Here is an 18,276-nt window from a genome sequence, read left to right as displayed (position 1 = left end):
CACTTAACTTCTTTGGAATCAGGTGATAATGGAAACTATTCACTCACGCAAGAGGTGAAAGTTCGCTGTGTAGTTAGTGTCATTTCTATTTATGATATTTGATAAACGCTTAGTTCTGAGAATGGGACGGCGTAAAGACGATATCTGGAAAGCGTACACAGAAAGGAAATAAATCGGTGGAATGTAAATTTTGCCAAGACTTACAGAGTTCAAAATGTGGAGAAAATAGCCCACGTATTCAAGTGCTACAGGAGTCCACAAAATGTAAAGAGAAAGCTCCTCCAAACTAGCTGGAAGCGTACATCTCTATTTAGTAGGCCTATTCAAAACCAAGGGACAAAATACAAACAGTAAGCTACCAAATTTATACCAAACTGTAAATTCTAGTACATTGTCAGTGTGCAGTTTGAGTGGAACTGCATCACCACAGTTGAATTAGATCCGCAACAAAGACAACCTCCAACCACAGCTTTGTGGGAAACTCAAGAGAGAAAAGTAAAAGAGCATGAGATTTGTTCTTTTATGGATAGTATGGCTGAAGGAAAAACTGTAAGCGCATATTTTGTCCGTAAGAAAGTTTTCAGAATCAAAATTTATGGAAAGGTAAAGAAGTCCATCTTATTTACATATTACTGATTTCAGGTTTATATCAAGTGTAAGTGCATTTTGCTTAAAAGTACACTTGATATGTGATAAATGTGATTTGGTGGTACTTTGCCCCTCGTACATAAGAAAATTATATAATCCTCACCGTTTTATACGTTGGTAGATCAGTTTTTGATCCTTGCAAAAATTTACATCGTAATCGGCTTTTCACTAGCTATGTTCCGTTAACCGTCAATCTCACCTAATCTAATTCCTGTAATTGAAAGTTCAGGAAAAAATAATGTATTTGTATTAACAAAGTATTTGGGTTTTTTGCTATTTCTTACTAAGATCAAAGCAACTCTAATTGACTTAGAAGTTATAGCAGTGCGGGCCAGCCAACCACTACTTCCCGGTCTAACCCGAAATTAATCATATATGTGTGGTCTAATATCCGTAGCTAGACCTCAATTATTATTTACAATCAATTACAAACAATATACTACTTAGTGTTCTTTTATTTCACACAAAAATCGTTTAACTTAAGCTGTTTTGAGTGATACTTACTGTTAGTTTGACTTGACACGTGGCATGTCCATAGGCTACTATTTGTTTCGTGTGTTGTATTTTTGTTTCGTGTGTTGTATTTATGATTACTTTCAGAAGCATCGTAAGTGGTAAATCCTGAGAAATATTTCTTAATTTTCATAAAATATTAAAATTTATGAGAACCATATTACGTGCCTTTTCAATTCAGGCAGAGCATGTACCATCACCATCTCAGATATTGTTGAAACTTTTTTTTATAGCAACTAGACAAGTTTTTAAGAGACTTTTTTTGCCAGCCAACCACAACAAGAATTATAACTACCTGTCTTCATAGCTGAATGGTGGGGCTCCGAAGTTGACCATTTTCCATGTCTTCTACAGTTCATAAATTGTACTCCCCGTCTTTGATGGCCCATTATTTGGCGGAAAAATTTTCGACAAAACAAAAAATATGGGTTTCTTAAAAACATGTGTAGTTGATATAAAAAAAAGTTTCAACAATATCTGAGATGGTGATGGTATAATTTTATTTATTTATTTATTTATTTAATAATTGTTATTGCCTGAGTTGAAATGGAAGGCACCATTATTATATTGCGAAAGAACATGCAATTTTCTCCATACCAAGAGAGAGACACACTTATAAACAAAAGTAACTGTAGATAAATAATATAAAATATATTTTCTCGTCGTTACATGAAAAAACCCTCATTTTCCCAAAATAAAAAAAAAACCGGGTTTAAACCCAGGGAAAAAAACATATTTTTCTGGTGTTTTGAGCATCACTATATTTACCTACCTATCTACATATATTAATTAATTATTTAAGTTATTTATTTATTTGGATCGAAAGATCTAATATATCAGCCCTGGCCACGGCGAGCAGATAGTGGAAACTCTCCTCGTGAGCGCTCACGAGCATTCTACGTGCAAATATCGTTGTTCGTGCTTCGTGAATCTTCGGGTTTCGTCCTTAGAGGAGCGGAAGTGTTGTCAACCTTGGCGGTAATCACTAGCTTACCAAATTAAAAAAAAAAAAGTATGTATGGTAATTGATTGCCATTTATTGTATAGTGTTTTTTACAATGTGATAACCGTTAACTATAGACAACACAAACTTGTAACAGCAATCAAATGATAAACTATGCACGTTCCTTTTCTTCTTTTTTCTTTTCTTTTGTTAAAGAAGGATGTGGTGGAACCAAACCATCGCTTATATTTATAAAAATTTGCTAGTTTGCCCAATGGAAAACCAGTTTTCAATATATATATTATCAAGTTCTTAATCCGAGTGTGGGTTTGTTATGGTGTATTATGTTGTTTCGCTTTTTAGGAAGAGAGATAATCTGTTGATACGAAAAAAAAAAAAAAAAATACTGTAGCACTTGTTTGTAATTATCTAAGTATTATCTCCAGAAAATTAGCTTATGCATGTATGTGTGTACGAATAGGTTTAGCAAGGGGTTGGTTGTGGAGATTAGAAGCCACTATTACACTTTCAATAGGAAGAATAGTATTTCTTACTCCACTTTTAAAGTTACTTTGATCGCAAAGAATCAAACAAAATATTAAGAGAGCCAAAGAGATTTTCCATTTTTAAGAGTGACCATTAGTGACTACCATTAGTGTTTTTTTTTTTTTTTTTTTTTTTTTTTTTAAACAAGGAGTGTCTTTTTAATAAGGAAAAATATATTGTCCCTGGCTGGTTGCTTGCCGGTGGCTTGTTAAAAGTGAAAAAGAATGTTAAATCATATCAACGACTGAAGCTACACGCTTGTCTTTCTTCGATAGTTACTAAATGATTTTGAAAGTCACAATGTTGTAGGCCTACTGTAACAGTGTAAACTCGGAAAGAAACGTTCCAACTGAATGATACGAACAATTATTCCCAATGTCTTGAACATGAAACGTGGGTTACACGGATAATGCTTAAAGTGGGCTGGACTGCACTGGAATTTCCTTCCGGCAAATTAGTGTTTGGTCGGAACTCAGTTCTTCTGTGTAATTCTCTCTTAACAACATTTGAACATTTCTTTTAGATAATAATAACTAACTCACTCACTCTATGGCCTATGGAACCCGAAGGTTCAATGCCGCGTTTACAAAATATTTCCACTAACTTCTGTCCTTAGCCAACTGGATCCAGTTTCTACTCTGTACTCTTATTTCTGCAAGATCCATCTTAATATTGTCTTCCCATCTACGCCTAGGTCTTCCTAGTGGTCTTCTTCCAATTGGGTTTTCAGTTAAAATTATGAAAGCGTTTCTAATTTCTTCCATTCTGGCTACATGGCCTGCCCACCTGAGCCTTCTACACTTAATGACCCTAAAAATGTTAGGTGAGCGGTATAAACTATGCAATTCCTCGTTATGAATTTCCTCCAATCCCCATCTTCATCCCTCTTTGGTCCGAATAATACTAATACTACTACTACTACTACTACTAATAATAATAATAATAATAATAATAATAATACCATTATTATTATTATTATTATTATTATTATTATTATTATTATTATTATTATTATTATTATTATTATTATTATTATTATTATTATTTTCAACCTCAAGTCGTTCTGCTGTCAATCTAGCAACGAAAGGCGTTTACAACTTAGCAAACGTGAAGCGAGTGACAAGTTACAGACCGAGTGCTAATGTAATACGTCACGAATTGTGTAAGCAAGCTAAAGAGGTCTGAAACAATTAGTTTCCGATTTTTGCAGTCGTTTTTACGTCTGTAAGCTGACATGTTTAATATTAGTTTCTTTCTTTCTTTCTTGTTCATTTGTTAGTTACTTCAACGCTAACTGTAACCTCTATCATGCGTCTTCCTCGACCATAAAACGTACCAATTTTATTTCCTGCAGTGTTTTCGCGTCACTGCTTTTAAAATGGGGAGGGGGAGAGTACACTTGCACATTTCACGCTTGCGTCTGCTCAATGCTTCAACATCGTGTGAATTTCTGACCAGGCTTGGCCGTAGGTTTTTTGCCATCATGTGTGGTTGGCAACACTTATCGGATGCAGTGGAAGGGGCGAAGTTAGTGCTCACCTGTTCTTGTCTCGCTCGTGCTCGCTCACGCTTCGGCTCCGGGAGCCAATTCATGGACAGGCCTGCAATATATTTTCTTGTAGGCTTTATATCTGGAGAACTACATACAGTGTAGCCAAACCCAAAGTATCACTTAACTCACTACGATGTGCTTATTCCATACAAAATACGAAAACTATTTAAGAGCCATTCAAAAAAAATTTGTGGCCCCTGATCCAGAAACTAATTATTGACCAAGATCGCAAATTTTTGATCCATTTTAGGTTTCCTAAAATTCTTATGGAAAGTCACAAATCAAGATGTGCCAACGCAGCGTCGGATGTTGTGTGATCATGAACGCATATATTTTCACTTTGAGAGCTCTTTGATTTTTTTTATGTGAGCTGATTAAAAAAAATATCAGGTTGACTCAAATGCTATGTTCAATTAAACAGTTCAAACTTTTCAACACCGGTCATTTTATGAATATAAAATGAGAAATTAAAATAGTTCAGAAATTGCCTCCTAACTACCTTTAGAAGCGGAATTTTCGAAAATGTTGAAGAAATTGGTGGTCACTTCTTTAAGTAGAGTTTATACAATATAAATTTCTTCTAACATGAGAGCATCTTGAGATATCTGGGCTATCCAGAAAGTCACTCACGTTTTGGTGTGGTGCTGTAGGGACGAGGCGAGCGCTGCCACATTGCGCAGGGACTTCAGCCCGTTCAGTGCGCATCCAACTGTGGACGTGTGAAATCAATACTGCTTCTGTGCTATTCATAATACATTATTAACATGAGTACTCTGAAATTCCACCAGTTTTGAAGTGGGGTAAGTTATACGATTTTTGTTCCAGAAAGACATTAAACCGATTGACATTCATCAACAAGTTTATGGTAAACGTGTGATGAATGAAAGCAGAGTGAGATGTTGGCGCCTAATGTTTAAAGGTGGTCCACAAACGTTCGCGATGAAGACTCGAGTGGATGACCGAGCATTGTGACACATGAACTGGTCGCAAAAATCAATAACAAGATTCGTGAAAATAGCAGTTTTACGGCAACAGAGATTTCGTTTGAGTTTCCGCAAATTTCACGGAGCTTATTGCATGAATATGTGACACAAAAGTTAATCTATCATTTGCGCAAGATGGTCTTCGAAAATTTTAACAGAACACAAAACTCAACGGATGAAAGCTGCCTTGAAATTCCTTGAAGCCTGTAAGATGGAGGTTCGTTTACTGTATCGTTACTGGGGACGAGACTTCGGTTATGTTAATTATGAAGCAAAAAACAGTCCATAGAGTTAAAAAAAAAAAAAAAAAAAAATTCTTGCAAACCATGTCTGCAAGAAAACTTATGGACGCGTTTCGGGATATGGAAGGTTTACTTCTACTCGGGTGCTTGGAGCGTGATGCAAAAATTACCGCTGGGAAATACTGTGAAACATTACACAAGCTGCGTAGAAAAATTCAAAAACACCAAGAGAAACTAAATGCAAAAGTGCTGCCACTTCATGAAAACGTTCGTCCGCACTCGGCCAAGCAGAATCAGGAATTCTTACAGGCCCTTCATTGGGAGAATTTTGACCATCTGCCACATAGCCTGGATTTCGTTCAAGTGACTACCACTTATTCCCCTACATAAAACCTGGGTAGCAACGAAGCGCTTTGATGACGATGCAGTCCTTCAGGCTGGCATACAGGAATGGTTGAAGTCGCAGGCAGCACTTATATATATATATATATATATATATATATATATATATATATATATATATATATATATATATATATATATATATATACAGTAAAACCTGTCTTCAACGGACCCTTTATTAAACGGAAAACTGTCTTAAACGGAAATATTTCACGGTCCCATGAATTTTGGAGAACAAAACGTGTAAAAAGTCCCTTCATTAAGCGGAAACTGTGTTACGCGGACAACGGAAAGAAAAATAAACATTTAACGGAAAATTCTGAGTTCCGGACTACAGCGTTTAGAAGATGTTTAGACATTTTGAGAGACATATACATTCCACTGTCTGCGATAAGATGTTCGTTCTTTTGTTAAATATTTCTGGACAGTGTTGACCTTCTTCAACCACTACTCATATTCACCCCCACAAATTGTCCTTAATCCCCGCAACTTAATCAAGAATCATACGGAATGTCGGAAAGAAGAAAACGAGATAGAGGAAGAAGAGGAATACGATACCGAGTTCGAAGAAGAGAGTAGAATACATATCAAGATGCTCTCAGAAGTTTAAAGGAACTGCAAAAATTTGCCTTACGGAAAAATGATTTTGATTCACTTAGTATAATTTCTCAGGTTAAAGTGTATGCGGAAAGTCAAGCAGCCAAGCAGCAATGTACACAGAAAACCCTGCTTGGCTATTAGAAAAATAAAGAAAACGTGTGCATAGCAAATTTTGTATTCATTTTAATTTTTTTGTGTATTTATTCATAGAAGAAAGAAGTACTGTAATCTAACAATGTACGTACAGCAATATATTTTCTCAATATGCCTCTCTATAAGCATGTATTAAAAAAAACAAAGAAAGAAACGAAAGGTCTATCTCCACTAAGCGGAAACCTGACTTTAACGGAAATTTTTGCAAGTCCCGCTCGATTCCGCTAAAGACAGGTTTCACTATATATATATAAATATAAAATGTCTTTACTTTTCTTTCCATTTTAAAATGTGACACTTTCTGCATAGGCCTCGTATTTAATTTTCGACGTATACAGAATCTCCGCATTTCCGTTAAGATGCGCACTTTACTGAAGGTGAAAGGACATAACAGCTCGAACCAAGTGCTATACTCGAAGGTTTATTTCAGACCATTCAGTCGTTTTCCTGTGATGATTGGACACACACCATCGCTGTCAATTTATATACCGACACAATATTATTGGGATTGCTTCCTTAGAAGTAGAATTTTCGGTAACATTGGTACACTTGCTTTTAATACGGAATTTATATATTTAGCTTCACCTCCCTAGGAGTGCAAGCTGAAATCCTTATTCCATTATTATTAAATAGCAGTTTAAATGACGAATTTCACAATTCTAACTTGAATGAAGCCTTATATTTGATATTTTCTGAATATATTTTGTGAAATGTTAATATTATTGAAATATATTTGGTCTAGGAATTAATTCGTGCGGTTGGTACGCACACATTGAAGCTGTAGTACAAACACAAAATACATAAATACCTTAAGAAAAATATTGTCCATCGCTAGCCACCACTTTCGCCCATCTGTCAGGCAATGTACGGATTCCGTGGCGAAAGAAGTCCTCATCCTTGGAAGCGATCCAGTCAGAGACCCATGTTTCGATATCTTCTGAAGAAGTAAACCGCTGTCCAATCAAATCGTTGTTCATGCAATCGAACAAGTAGTAGTCCGAAGGAGCAACGTCTGGTGAATACGGCGGGTGGGGTAAAACTTCCCATCCGACATTTTCTAAATAGGTTTTGACCGGTTTTGCGACATGTGGGCGAGCGTTATCATGTTGAACAATAAGTTTATCATGTCTGTTCTCCCATTCTGGTCGTGTTCTGGCCAGAGCTTGCTTCAAACGCATTAATTGTCGTCGATAACTTTCTCCATTCATAGTTTCACCCGGTTGCAGCAGCTCATAGTACACCACACCTTTCATATCCCACCATTAGCAACGGCATAACCTTTGCACAGTGAATATCTCGTTTTGGTTGTGATGGACCTGGTTCACCTGGTTTCACCCAGGCCTTTTTTCGTTTAGGGTTCTCGTAATGGATCCACTTCTCATCACCCGTAATAATTCGATGCAGAAACCCCTTTCTGCTCTGTCGTTGAAGCAGCAATTCGCAAATGGTTTTTCGTCTTTCAACGTCTCTGTCTTTCAATTCATGTGGAACTCAATGTGACATCTTTTGAATCATTTCCATGGCTTTCAAGCGTTTGGAGACTGTTGTTTGATCAACGCCTAATGCTGCTGCAAGTTGTTCCTGCGTTTGATACGAATCCTGCTCGAGCAATGCTGTCAATTCTTCGTCTTGAAATTTTTTTGGCTGTCCAGCTCGCTCTTGGTCTGCCAAGCCGAAATCACCACTTCTAAACCGTGCAAACCACTTCTGACACGTTCGCTCAGCTAGAGCATGGTCACCATACACTTCCACCACAATACGATGACTTTCAGTCGCACTTTTCTGCATGTTAAAGTAATGCAGCAGGACACCCCGCAAAAACACTATCAGGCACAAATTGCGCCATGTTCACTTAACTACAAACTGGTGGTGTTGACGCTTTAATCCACTGCCCTATACTACGAACGATACGCGATGACATGGGTTTGCAACACATGTGTGGATACATGGAACTGTGGGACGCTCCGTTCGTTGCGCCATCTCTTGTCCACCCGCACGAATTAATTCCTAGACCAAATAGTATTACGAGATGAAATTGAACATAGAAACAATTCCTCCAAGATTTGAGCTTTTTTTTTTTTTTTTTTTTTTTTTTTTTTTTCGACCAGAATTTGAATCTACGACAATTTCATTGTGAATCCAGCACAATGTCATTACAGCCTATCAGTACAAACAGTGCTCTTTTCTGTCAAATGCTGAAGGATGATCAATCACACATGTACACTCATGTCCAAAATGATTGTCGCATATCTAACTGTCTTGTAAGAATATAATTTCATAATGATTTTGCAGGGTACTTTTAATACTATGTGTAAATCGGGAAATTTATATTTGTGGTAAATTTCATAGGAAAATAATTATAAATATGAAAATTAGAATGAGTAAAATAAAATTTTTCTAAATGGACAAGAAAGTTTTATTTTCGTTTTACTGTTCTTATTTACGGCTCTTTTGACATGAAATTTGCCACATACATGTCTTTGCCGATTATACACATACTAACATTATAAGAAATACCGGGCGAATTAGTTATCAAATTATATTCCTACAACAACATATTTATAGACATACGACAATTTTGGACATGAGTGTACATATACTACAACACATTGAAATGTGATTGTTGCCTCTATTCGCAGAACAAGTGTGTGTGTTAGTAGAAGTACAAATTTTCAAATCCGAAAACTGTTTTAAAGACCGAACTGAAGATGTTTCAAAAACGGAAAATTTATTTTCATTTTTTTTTTTTTTTTCTCAACTCCTTCAAATATCTTCGGTTTTCCGAAAAATGGATTCGGCCAGCACTAATAGAAGCGCCACATTAAAAGTTTCTAATGCAGTAAATTAGTTTATTCTGTAATATATAAGGCTACGGAGAGAGAACAGAATTGCCGCCTCTACGCAGCATCTCACCTCAGACTCCAGTCTACTCATCGTAAGTGCTCATAGTGCCTGAATAGAGCCCAGCAATTAACTTGTTTTTAATGTATTCATAAACAGTATGAAAACGTAATTTACGTAATTTGTTCACTTACCTTCCAAGTTGTGTTCCAGTGCTAAATTGATGGAACGTGTGCCCACCGAGCACAATGCACGGAAAGCCCTTCAGTAAATCAACACTTGCTGTTTCCAGTGCGTTTCCTTTCTTTACACGAAACTAATTTTCAAGTCTGATGTTATTTCTTATATTCTTAATTTACAAGAAACTATATATTGAATAATGCATATATTTTGTCTTTGGCTGTTTAATGGTAAGCGTGTCTGGATGCGATTCGAAGACAATCAATCGAGGAGAGGATCTACGAACACGCTTCAGAGGCTTGTCTTCGGAAGGTGCACCTAGAGAATCTTCTGGATCTATGCTCGGGATAATTCAATCATCTCCACACAAAAATAAATAACTGGAGTAATACCTATTAAGGGTAAATGACAATGGATGATTTACAATACAAGATCAGTTTACTAGTACCAAAAACTGACAATGTAGCACTACCGCAATAGATTTTGTGTAGTTGTAGTACATATTTTATACCATGATCGAATACAGCCTCTTATTTGTGCGTTCTCGTCCTACGGCCAAAGAAACTAGTCTAAGGGGAAAAGGGAGTTTACATTTCTCGCAAACGAAAGTTCTAACGTATGAAATGCATTTTTGAATATAGTTATCACTTTGATCGAACTGTGGTATATTTTACTTTTATTTAAATAGATATCGTAAGATGGAAGGATTCTCAAATATTTCTTTCTCATGAAACTATTCTTCCCGCGCGCTGAACTAGTATTTCAAGTAGTTTCTATTAAGTTTCATTATAAACACGGTATCTTTATTCGTTACCTGGAACTATGCCACACACCACCGTTAAGTCCTTTAGACTAAAGATTATGATTAATGATTCCGACTGACAATGAAAGGAATTGTTGCAATCAGTGGGAGGGAAGGAGGGAACACAGGGATATGAAGTACAAACAATTAGGTTTAGAAATTTATGACTATAACCCATACCCATGAGTGGTGTTCTATCATAGGAAATCTTAACTGTCAGTGGACAGCAGTTTATGAATGAGTATAGCCTTAAGTCCGACAAATCAGCATTACACATTCCGAATACTAATTTTTGAATCATGGCATGATATTTGTGTTAGATACGTAACCAGGGGGTCGTGGGTTCAAATCCTGGTCTGGAAAAAGTTTCTCTCATTTAACGGTCTCGAAGGTTCTGAAGGGGAGATGTTCCTCGGTTTCGTTTATCTCGTAATGTTGGAAGTAGAGATTACGATGCTCAAATAAGCACAATAAAAGAGAGGGAGAAAAGAGAAGTTAAATAATTATATATATATATATTTTTGCAAGCATTTACAAAAATAATAAATATTCTTGAACTTCATCTTAAAATGATTTTCCTCTAAAATGTTGGAAGTGAAAGCTAGCGTGCGAAGCCACGGACAAATATGTAAGTATTCGAAATAATTATAAAATATTAGTAAATCGAGAATATCCAATAGTCAAGTCGCGTAGAATAACTTTCAGACTGAGAACTCAAGGAGGGTTTAGTACATTCAGTTCACGCAGGACTTGCGGAATTACGGCATATTTTTTAGACTTTCTCGTGGATATAAAGTTAGCAAACACGTCTTCTGCATAGGATACCCGGGTCCAATTATCCGTAGGAACACGTGATTCAAATTCAACGTTAAACAATACCTCTACGTCTTGATCCTGAAAATGAATAGACGAATGAAATCTCTCGTTTTAGAAACGATCGAAATCGAATGAGTACTTGAATTTAATCGAATCGTGAAAATATCATGTTATCGACTTATTTTACAAGTTTATAAATATAAATATCGAAGATATGAGATTAGTAAATTTATATCAATTTTTTTCTATCCGTTTTAAATTACAGTGTTAATATTATGTACGTTAATGGCTACGTAATCAATACCAAATGAATTTCAAAGAATAAATTGACAAATTCGAATTCAAGAAATAGTTGGAGCAATATTGACATCAATTATTTGCACTTCATGAATAACTTGAATTCTTTTTGCAAAGTATTTAAAATTGCGTTAAAGGCGCTAGGGCTCGTTTTTATGGTTGGATTAATTTTCTAAGTTTACTGAATTTATTTTTCCTTTAAAAATAAATAACTAGAGTTGATGAGTAGACAAAGGCATTTTCAGCTTATAAAGAAGAATTCTATAAGCGGATTACGCTAAGTATAAAACTAGTTTCACACAATCACCGACATTGTTGGCTTTGGGAAAGCCCATATTACAAGATGCATACAATTTTATATTATGCTTTTCTCAGGTGGCGGGGAACCTTTATGTCGTCACTCCATGCTGCTTCTTTTGGTCCCTGAGGTTGAATTTTGCAACCATGTTTCATCACACGTGATGATGGATTGCAAGAATTCATCACCTTCGGCTCGAAACCGATTCAAAAGCTGTTCACAGACCGTCATGCGTGTCCACTTCTGATCAAATGTCAGCTGGCGGGGAACCCACCTTGCACAGATTTTGCGGAAGCGTAAGTGGCCGTGAATGTGAACACTCCCGACAGACATGCATCTCGGCAGCAATATCCCGCACTGTTACTCACCGGTTCTCAAGAATCATTTGCTCAACACGTGCGATATTCACTGGTGTTCATGCGCTTCATTTGTTACCAGCTCCCATCCTTCGCGAAACTGTTCACACCATTCGTACACTTGTCCGTGACATCGTTTGTTCACCATACTGTGCTTGCAATCTTCTGGAAATCTCAGCTGGTTTAACTTTTTCCTTCACAAGAAATTTAATTACACACCGCTGCTCCACAGATACACTGCTTCCCGCCACCTGCAACTGCTGCGCATGCAGGAAATACGTCATGCCGGGCGGTAGTTACTCGAGATGGAATACATTAAGTCACCCGCAAGTTGCATCATGATCCGGCTATTCATCGATTATTTACGTACGAAAATCCCGGTCAATCTTGAACGACCCTTGTATTTGCAGATGGTAGCCCTCACAAAGCGACTGCTGTGGTAACTATTTTGGTGCTCTTAATTTTCTCAATATTTTTGAGGGAAATTGAAGATAGCACGCCGAAAACCACCATTTCACCCCGATTAAAATAATCCAGATATTTGACTAAGTAAACAAATGAATCTATCCAGTAACAACCGGAATTAAATTCAGGATCATATTGACGTTTGTAGATAGAAGGAAAATAGTAAAAGCACATACCTTGTTCAATAGTGAGTGGACCCTTATGACTTGTCATGTCAGTGTCAACATATCCTGGGTGAACAGCATTCACCACTAGATCCTCTCTAGGATCAGCATCAAATGCCCTCTGTTGGATAAATGAAAGAGCGCTCACTCCAACTTTCGACACAACATACGTGCTATTGGGCCAGCCAAGTTTCTTGTAATTCTCCGTCTTAGCAACTCTGGAGAGAAAAAAAGTAAAAAAAATTAATTAAACTATAAGATATTTATACGTATACTACCACCTATAAACAGTTTTTTAAAAAAATCACTACCATGCACCTGTTTTTTCCCGGGTATTCAATGAGCTGTGCAAATAGATTCTTTACATCACGGTAAGAACTTTCAAATTTGAGGGACAGCTAGGAGAGTTTTTGCAGACTAAAATTTTATACAAAAGTGAAGATGATCAAGGAAGTTCTGCTAAATTTTCACACAATATGTTCCAACTTGAAAATTCTATGAAAGGGCCATGGTGGCTCAGTGGTAGTGTGTTCATCTCTGGTGCGTGGGATCCCTGGTTCGATCCCAGCTCGCACCAAGTGAGCTTTGTGGTGGACAAACACTGTTCGTTTTCTCGGGGTTCCCGTTTCATCCCACTATTCATTCCACAACTGCATTTATTTCTCATTATCACTCCTTCAGCCTAGCCAGCATAACAGCAGGAAATAACACGAAGATTTTCATTTTTACAATATTCTCAAGACTATGGGTCCCACTGCCGCAGAACTCGGCAGAACGTGAACCAAAGACGTCATTAAGTGTTCTTTCCAATTTGCCTAGTTTTCTGAACTGTCATCCTCTAAGACTATTTTCCAGTGAATGAAGCATGGTAGACTGAAGGGTAAATATCTGCAGAATAATAGACTTATCAGCATTTCCCATCTATGGTGGAAAATGGTGTCACTGGTAGCCATAGCCATTTGCACCCGATCTACACAAAAATCTACTTCCTATATAGAGTAAGTTATTTTCCACGTTTGTAAACGAAAGATAAAACATGCGGTGTATTCCTTACCCAGGGACAAATTAGCAATTTACTCAGTATGATGTGCTTATTCCGTAAAATAAATAAATAAATAAATAAAATTCACTATATTTCATTGAATCAAACCTTTTCTTGCACGCATTATATGTTGAGAACTACATATAGTGTAGCCAAACCAAAACTATCAGTCAACTCAGTATGTTGTGCGTATACCGTAAAAAATACGAAAACTCGAATTAGGAGCCGTTCCAAACTTTTGTGGCCCTTGATGTAAAAACTAATTCTCGGCCAAGATCGCAATCTTTTGATCCATTTTTTGGATCATTCCTAAAATTCTTGTTGTTGTAAATGTACTATTTAGAATCTCAAAAGAAAAACAGCAAGCTCGTTTCCTAGAAAGCCAGAAAGCAGAAGAAAACAAGTGAAAGTATCAAAACAAAATATGGAAACAGGAAGACATTGGTGAAAACCAGAACTGGTGTGTGTATATGAACTGTCTTCGACGGTTTTTTTTTTAACTTTTTCTTCAGATGATCAAACTATCATTTACTCTTCTTTCAAGTCGCAAGGACAGAGTCTTCGAACACGGATAATGGCATTCAATTATCAGGGATCAGAATTTTTATGTCTGCAAGTGTTATAATCTGGGTATTATTATGTTAAAAACTTAAAACAAGAAGTTCCTAGAATGCAGAAGTCTTTCGCTGACAAAACTATTCTCTTTATTTAACCTCAAGGAGCCGTTCCAGATCAAATCAACACAATTTGAAGACAAAATTTACCTTACAATTTCAGATTACTATGAAATTTTGCACAGGGACACCATTCATATTGACTAAGAAAAATACCAAATTTCACCTTTATATATCAACCGGTATTGTAGATAAGGCTATGTAGAGTTTCAAAAAATTGCCCAAAATAATGTTCAATGTGTTTTAAAATTGGAATTGCGGCTCTACTACTTGAGCTAGACAGCTGGTTGAGGTGTCATTTTGCAGCATTTTTCTTGCCCCTTCCTGTGATGTACATGCATACTAATACAGAGTTGTTTTTTCAAAATCAATTTTACTTCAAAATGTTTCAAAAAGTGCATACTTTAAAGTTTTGAAATTAATTCTATGAATAGATAGTATTGTTGTAAAGCACCTGGGAAAATATGAATTTGGGATGATAATGGGTTCATTGTTTAAAAATTCAAAACTAACACTAGAGTTTTCATTAGTACCCTGTACGTAGCTGAAAAATACAAGTATGCAAATTTTTTTGTTTTACTTGTGACAATGAATGTGAAAAGTAGAGTAATGGGTCTAAAACATATCATATAGATTTGTAATCTGCTGGCAATACTTATTAGCTCATGCTCTAAAAACTAACTTAAAGCTAAGTTAAGGTGCTACTTTTGAACTTCAGTTTTATTGAAGTCAATAAAACAATACTAATACAAGGTTTACAATAATGTTACTGTAAATAAACGTGGTTTGTAAAAAATATACATCTAGCACTGGTACAACAGCAAGCTTGTCTGGTTTAAACCAAGATGGAATTTCATAGTGACGTTTTCATATACCTCGAATCATCTGTGTTAGTTGAATCTAATTTTCGCTTTGTAATTAAGGGTCCTGATGAGCCACAAAATATCTCTCAGCTGAAAATAGAGTAGTGGTTCAGGTGACACTTCCAAGTAATATGTCCAATCCTTCATAACCTCGCTGTTACGTAAGAACGTTAAGCCTAAACAAGCCAACCGAAGTGAAACAGCTTTAGCGGGTAGGTCCGGTCTACCCAAAATTTTTCAAAAATATACACGTCTAAAAGATAAATATATATTTACTGCCAAGAAACAAATGCTATACATTTTTATACTTCAAAAAAATAAAAAATAAAATGACCTACTCAAAATTAAAACCCTGAAGCTGCTCCTGCTAACGAAACAAATTTTATCTTATCTGCTTGCCTGAGTGTTTCACATTTATCAATGTTTTTAACTTTGCTTAAAATATATTGACAAAAAGTAGGCGAACTTCATCGACTACATCTGTACCTTATCAATTGGACTTTTTAATTTTCTTGAGTAATCTCTCATACTAAAGTTTTAATTTTAAAATTCCATCATTCATTGTTTGTATAAACGGCATTTTAGCACACCGGTTATCAGGGATGTACACAGGAATTTATTTTATTTCGGGGGATCCACGGCCTTTCTGGAAGGGTTCAAATTCAATGAGGGCAAGTTGTATTAAAATTTTTCACATGGTTTAAAGGGTTGGGAAAAGGAAGTGTCAATCTCCAAATAAACTTCAATTAGAAGACACACCAGGCTATGTTACCGCTCGCAATGAAGGAAATTTGTGGCTTGGGTATACTTGTTGAAATAAAAATAACTTCATCCACCTGGGCCATCTCCATTCTCATATCCAAGAAATGCTGATGTTCTGTGAATGTTAGTGAACGTTCTGACAAAAGTGAATCCTGTAACTCCCACTTGGAAGAAGTTATGTTCTCCTTGAATGTGATGTACGCCGAACAAATGTGGCTTTTCCAAACTTCAACTGATACTACTATTCATTGGAAAGTTTTGCTATGGACTCAACTATACCCTTTCTTCAAGTAAGTGTTCATTTTTATTTTCAGAGAAGTGTAAAACTTAGCATTCTTGCGTAATTACTCTACGCAGAGTATTCTTGAAAAAAATCAAGTGTTAGTTTTTAATTATTTTAACAATGAACCATTACCATCCAAAATTCATTTTTTGCCAGGTGCTTTACAAACAATACTATCTATTAATTTCAAAATTTTAAAATATGTACTATTCAAAAATATTTGAAATATTTTGATTTTGAAAAAACTAATTCTACATTAGCCTATGATGTTATATACCAAAGGAAAGGGAATGAAAATTGCTGTAAAATGATACCTCAACCAGCTCTCTAGCTCACTTAGTAGAACCGCAATTCCAATTTCAAAATTCATTGAACATGCTATTTGGGGATCTTTTTCAAACTTTACATAGTCCTATCTTCAATACTGGTTGATATATAAAGTTGAAATTTGATATTTTTCTTGATCTCGAGGGCATCTACGTATAAAATTTCATTAAAATCTGAGATGGTGAGGTTAAGTCTCTGTTTAATTGATATGGAATGACAAGTTCTATAGGTGTCATGATTGCATTCATTGCTCTATAAAAAGATGCATTTAAATCCATTTAATCCTCTATGCTACCGACGATAATAGTTTGTATTTAAATTCTTAGATAGCCTAATTAAATATACGCCAAAACGTTATTTCCTTATTTTCTTCATTTATCTTCATGTATTTACCAACTTTAATCTATTTTTATTAATTTACCGAAACAAACTTTCAATGGCCATCAAAAGCATCCTAAATATATAAAGCAAACAAAAGATGAATCCCTGATGCTACTGTCAAAGTTCTAGCCGCCCAAATATGTTGGTTGGGAAGTACTGCCAGCACATTGGTTTCTTTCATGGTCAATTTTGCCTATGTATACCAGACTTCATTACAACGTAATCTAAATATTTCTCGATTGTTACAGGGAAATGAGGCGACAGCAGAAATCTGCCCTCTCCGGAAATCGAACCTCATTCCAAGATACGTTTTTACATATTCTGACAATACGTATTACATAACAATAACAACCGATTGAATACACAATGGAAAATAATAGCTACAGTTTTGTCGTATACAAAAGTGTGACATTTTAGATAAATATTTCAGGTACGTAATATATTTTACTTAAGATTTACCATACAAACTGATGCGTAATTTCGCAAATTTCAGTGTATAATATATTTTACTTAAGACTTACCGGACGAATTCATGCATAAGTTCACAAAGCTGTTCCTCTGTAAGTTTTGGGTCGTTGAACTTCATCCTCAATTCGCTTGCAGCTGGCTCATCTCCATTAATCTGCTTAAGAGCTCCACACAGACTAGACAGATTCACTACACGAGCATGGGGCCGCAGAAGAGGAAATAATGCATGGCAAACATTCAACAATCCAAAGAAGTTAACACGTATCGTGTTCTCTGCTTGTTCTCCAAATGGTTCTGTAGCAGCATGCTAGAAAGTATTATAATTTGGATTAATTTAAAAGAATTTAATATTGCTTAAAACGTGCTTTTTTTTTTCTTCGATTTTGGGACGCTAATCGAATGTAAGCCTCAAACTCATTTTAACCAGTACTATGTGATAGTAGGGTCTTAACGCAATAAAGTATCTTTTTTCTTTTTAATTAAAATTAATGGGCAAAGAATTTTGATAATATACTTGATTTAATAATTCCATATTTTTAATTCCACATTTAATAGTAACCTTCAATACTGAATTTCAGAATTATACATATCGTAGTAATACATATCAGCTATTTACTGTAACTAAATCCTATACATGGTAAACCATTTATCTTCAAACGCCTTTGGAACTTTAAA

At 35.7% G+C, this 18,276-nt stretch overlaps 1 protein-coding gene across 2 annotated transcripts in view; it reads right to left on the bottom strand.

Moving 5' to 3' along the window:
• LOC145671295 (carbonyl reductase [NADPH] 1-like) overlaps positions 1-18,276 on the bottom strand; it is a 212,240-nt gene that overhangs the window by 160,583 nt on the left and 33,381 nt on the right. For both annotated transcript variants that reach the window (XM_081740262.1, XM_081740261.1), the window contains exons 4-5: positions 17,655-17,908; positions 12,814-13,019 (exon numbers count right to left, since the gene is read on the bottom strand). In XM_081740262.1, coding sequence (XP_081596388.1) covers positions 12,814-13,019; positions 17,655-17,908 — 460 coding nt within the window. The remainder of the gene's footprint in view (positions 1-12,813; positions 13,020-17,654; positions 17,909-18,276) is intronic.

Source organism: Thermobia domestica, chromosome 15, assembly GCF_964235325.1.
Source record: "Thermobia domestica chromosome 15, izTheDome1.hap1.1, whole genome shotgun sequence".
Taxonomy (NCBI): Eukaryota; Metazoa; Arthropoda; class Insecta; order Zygentoma; family Lepismatidae; genus Thermobia; species Thermobia domestica.
Note: the sequence above shows the minus strand (reverse complement) of the source record. Positions and strands in the feature narration are given on the sequence as shown.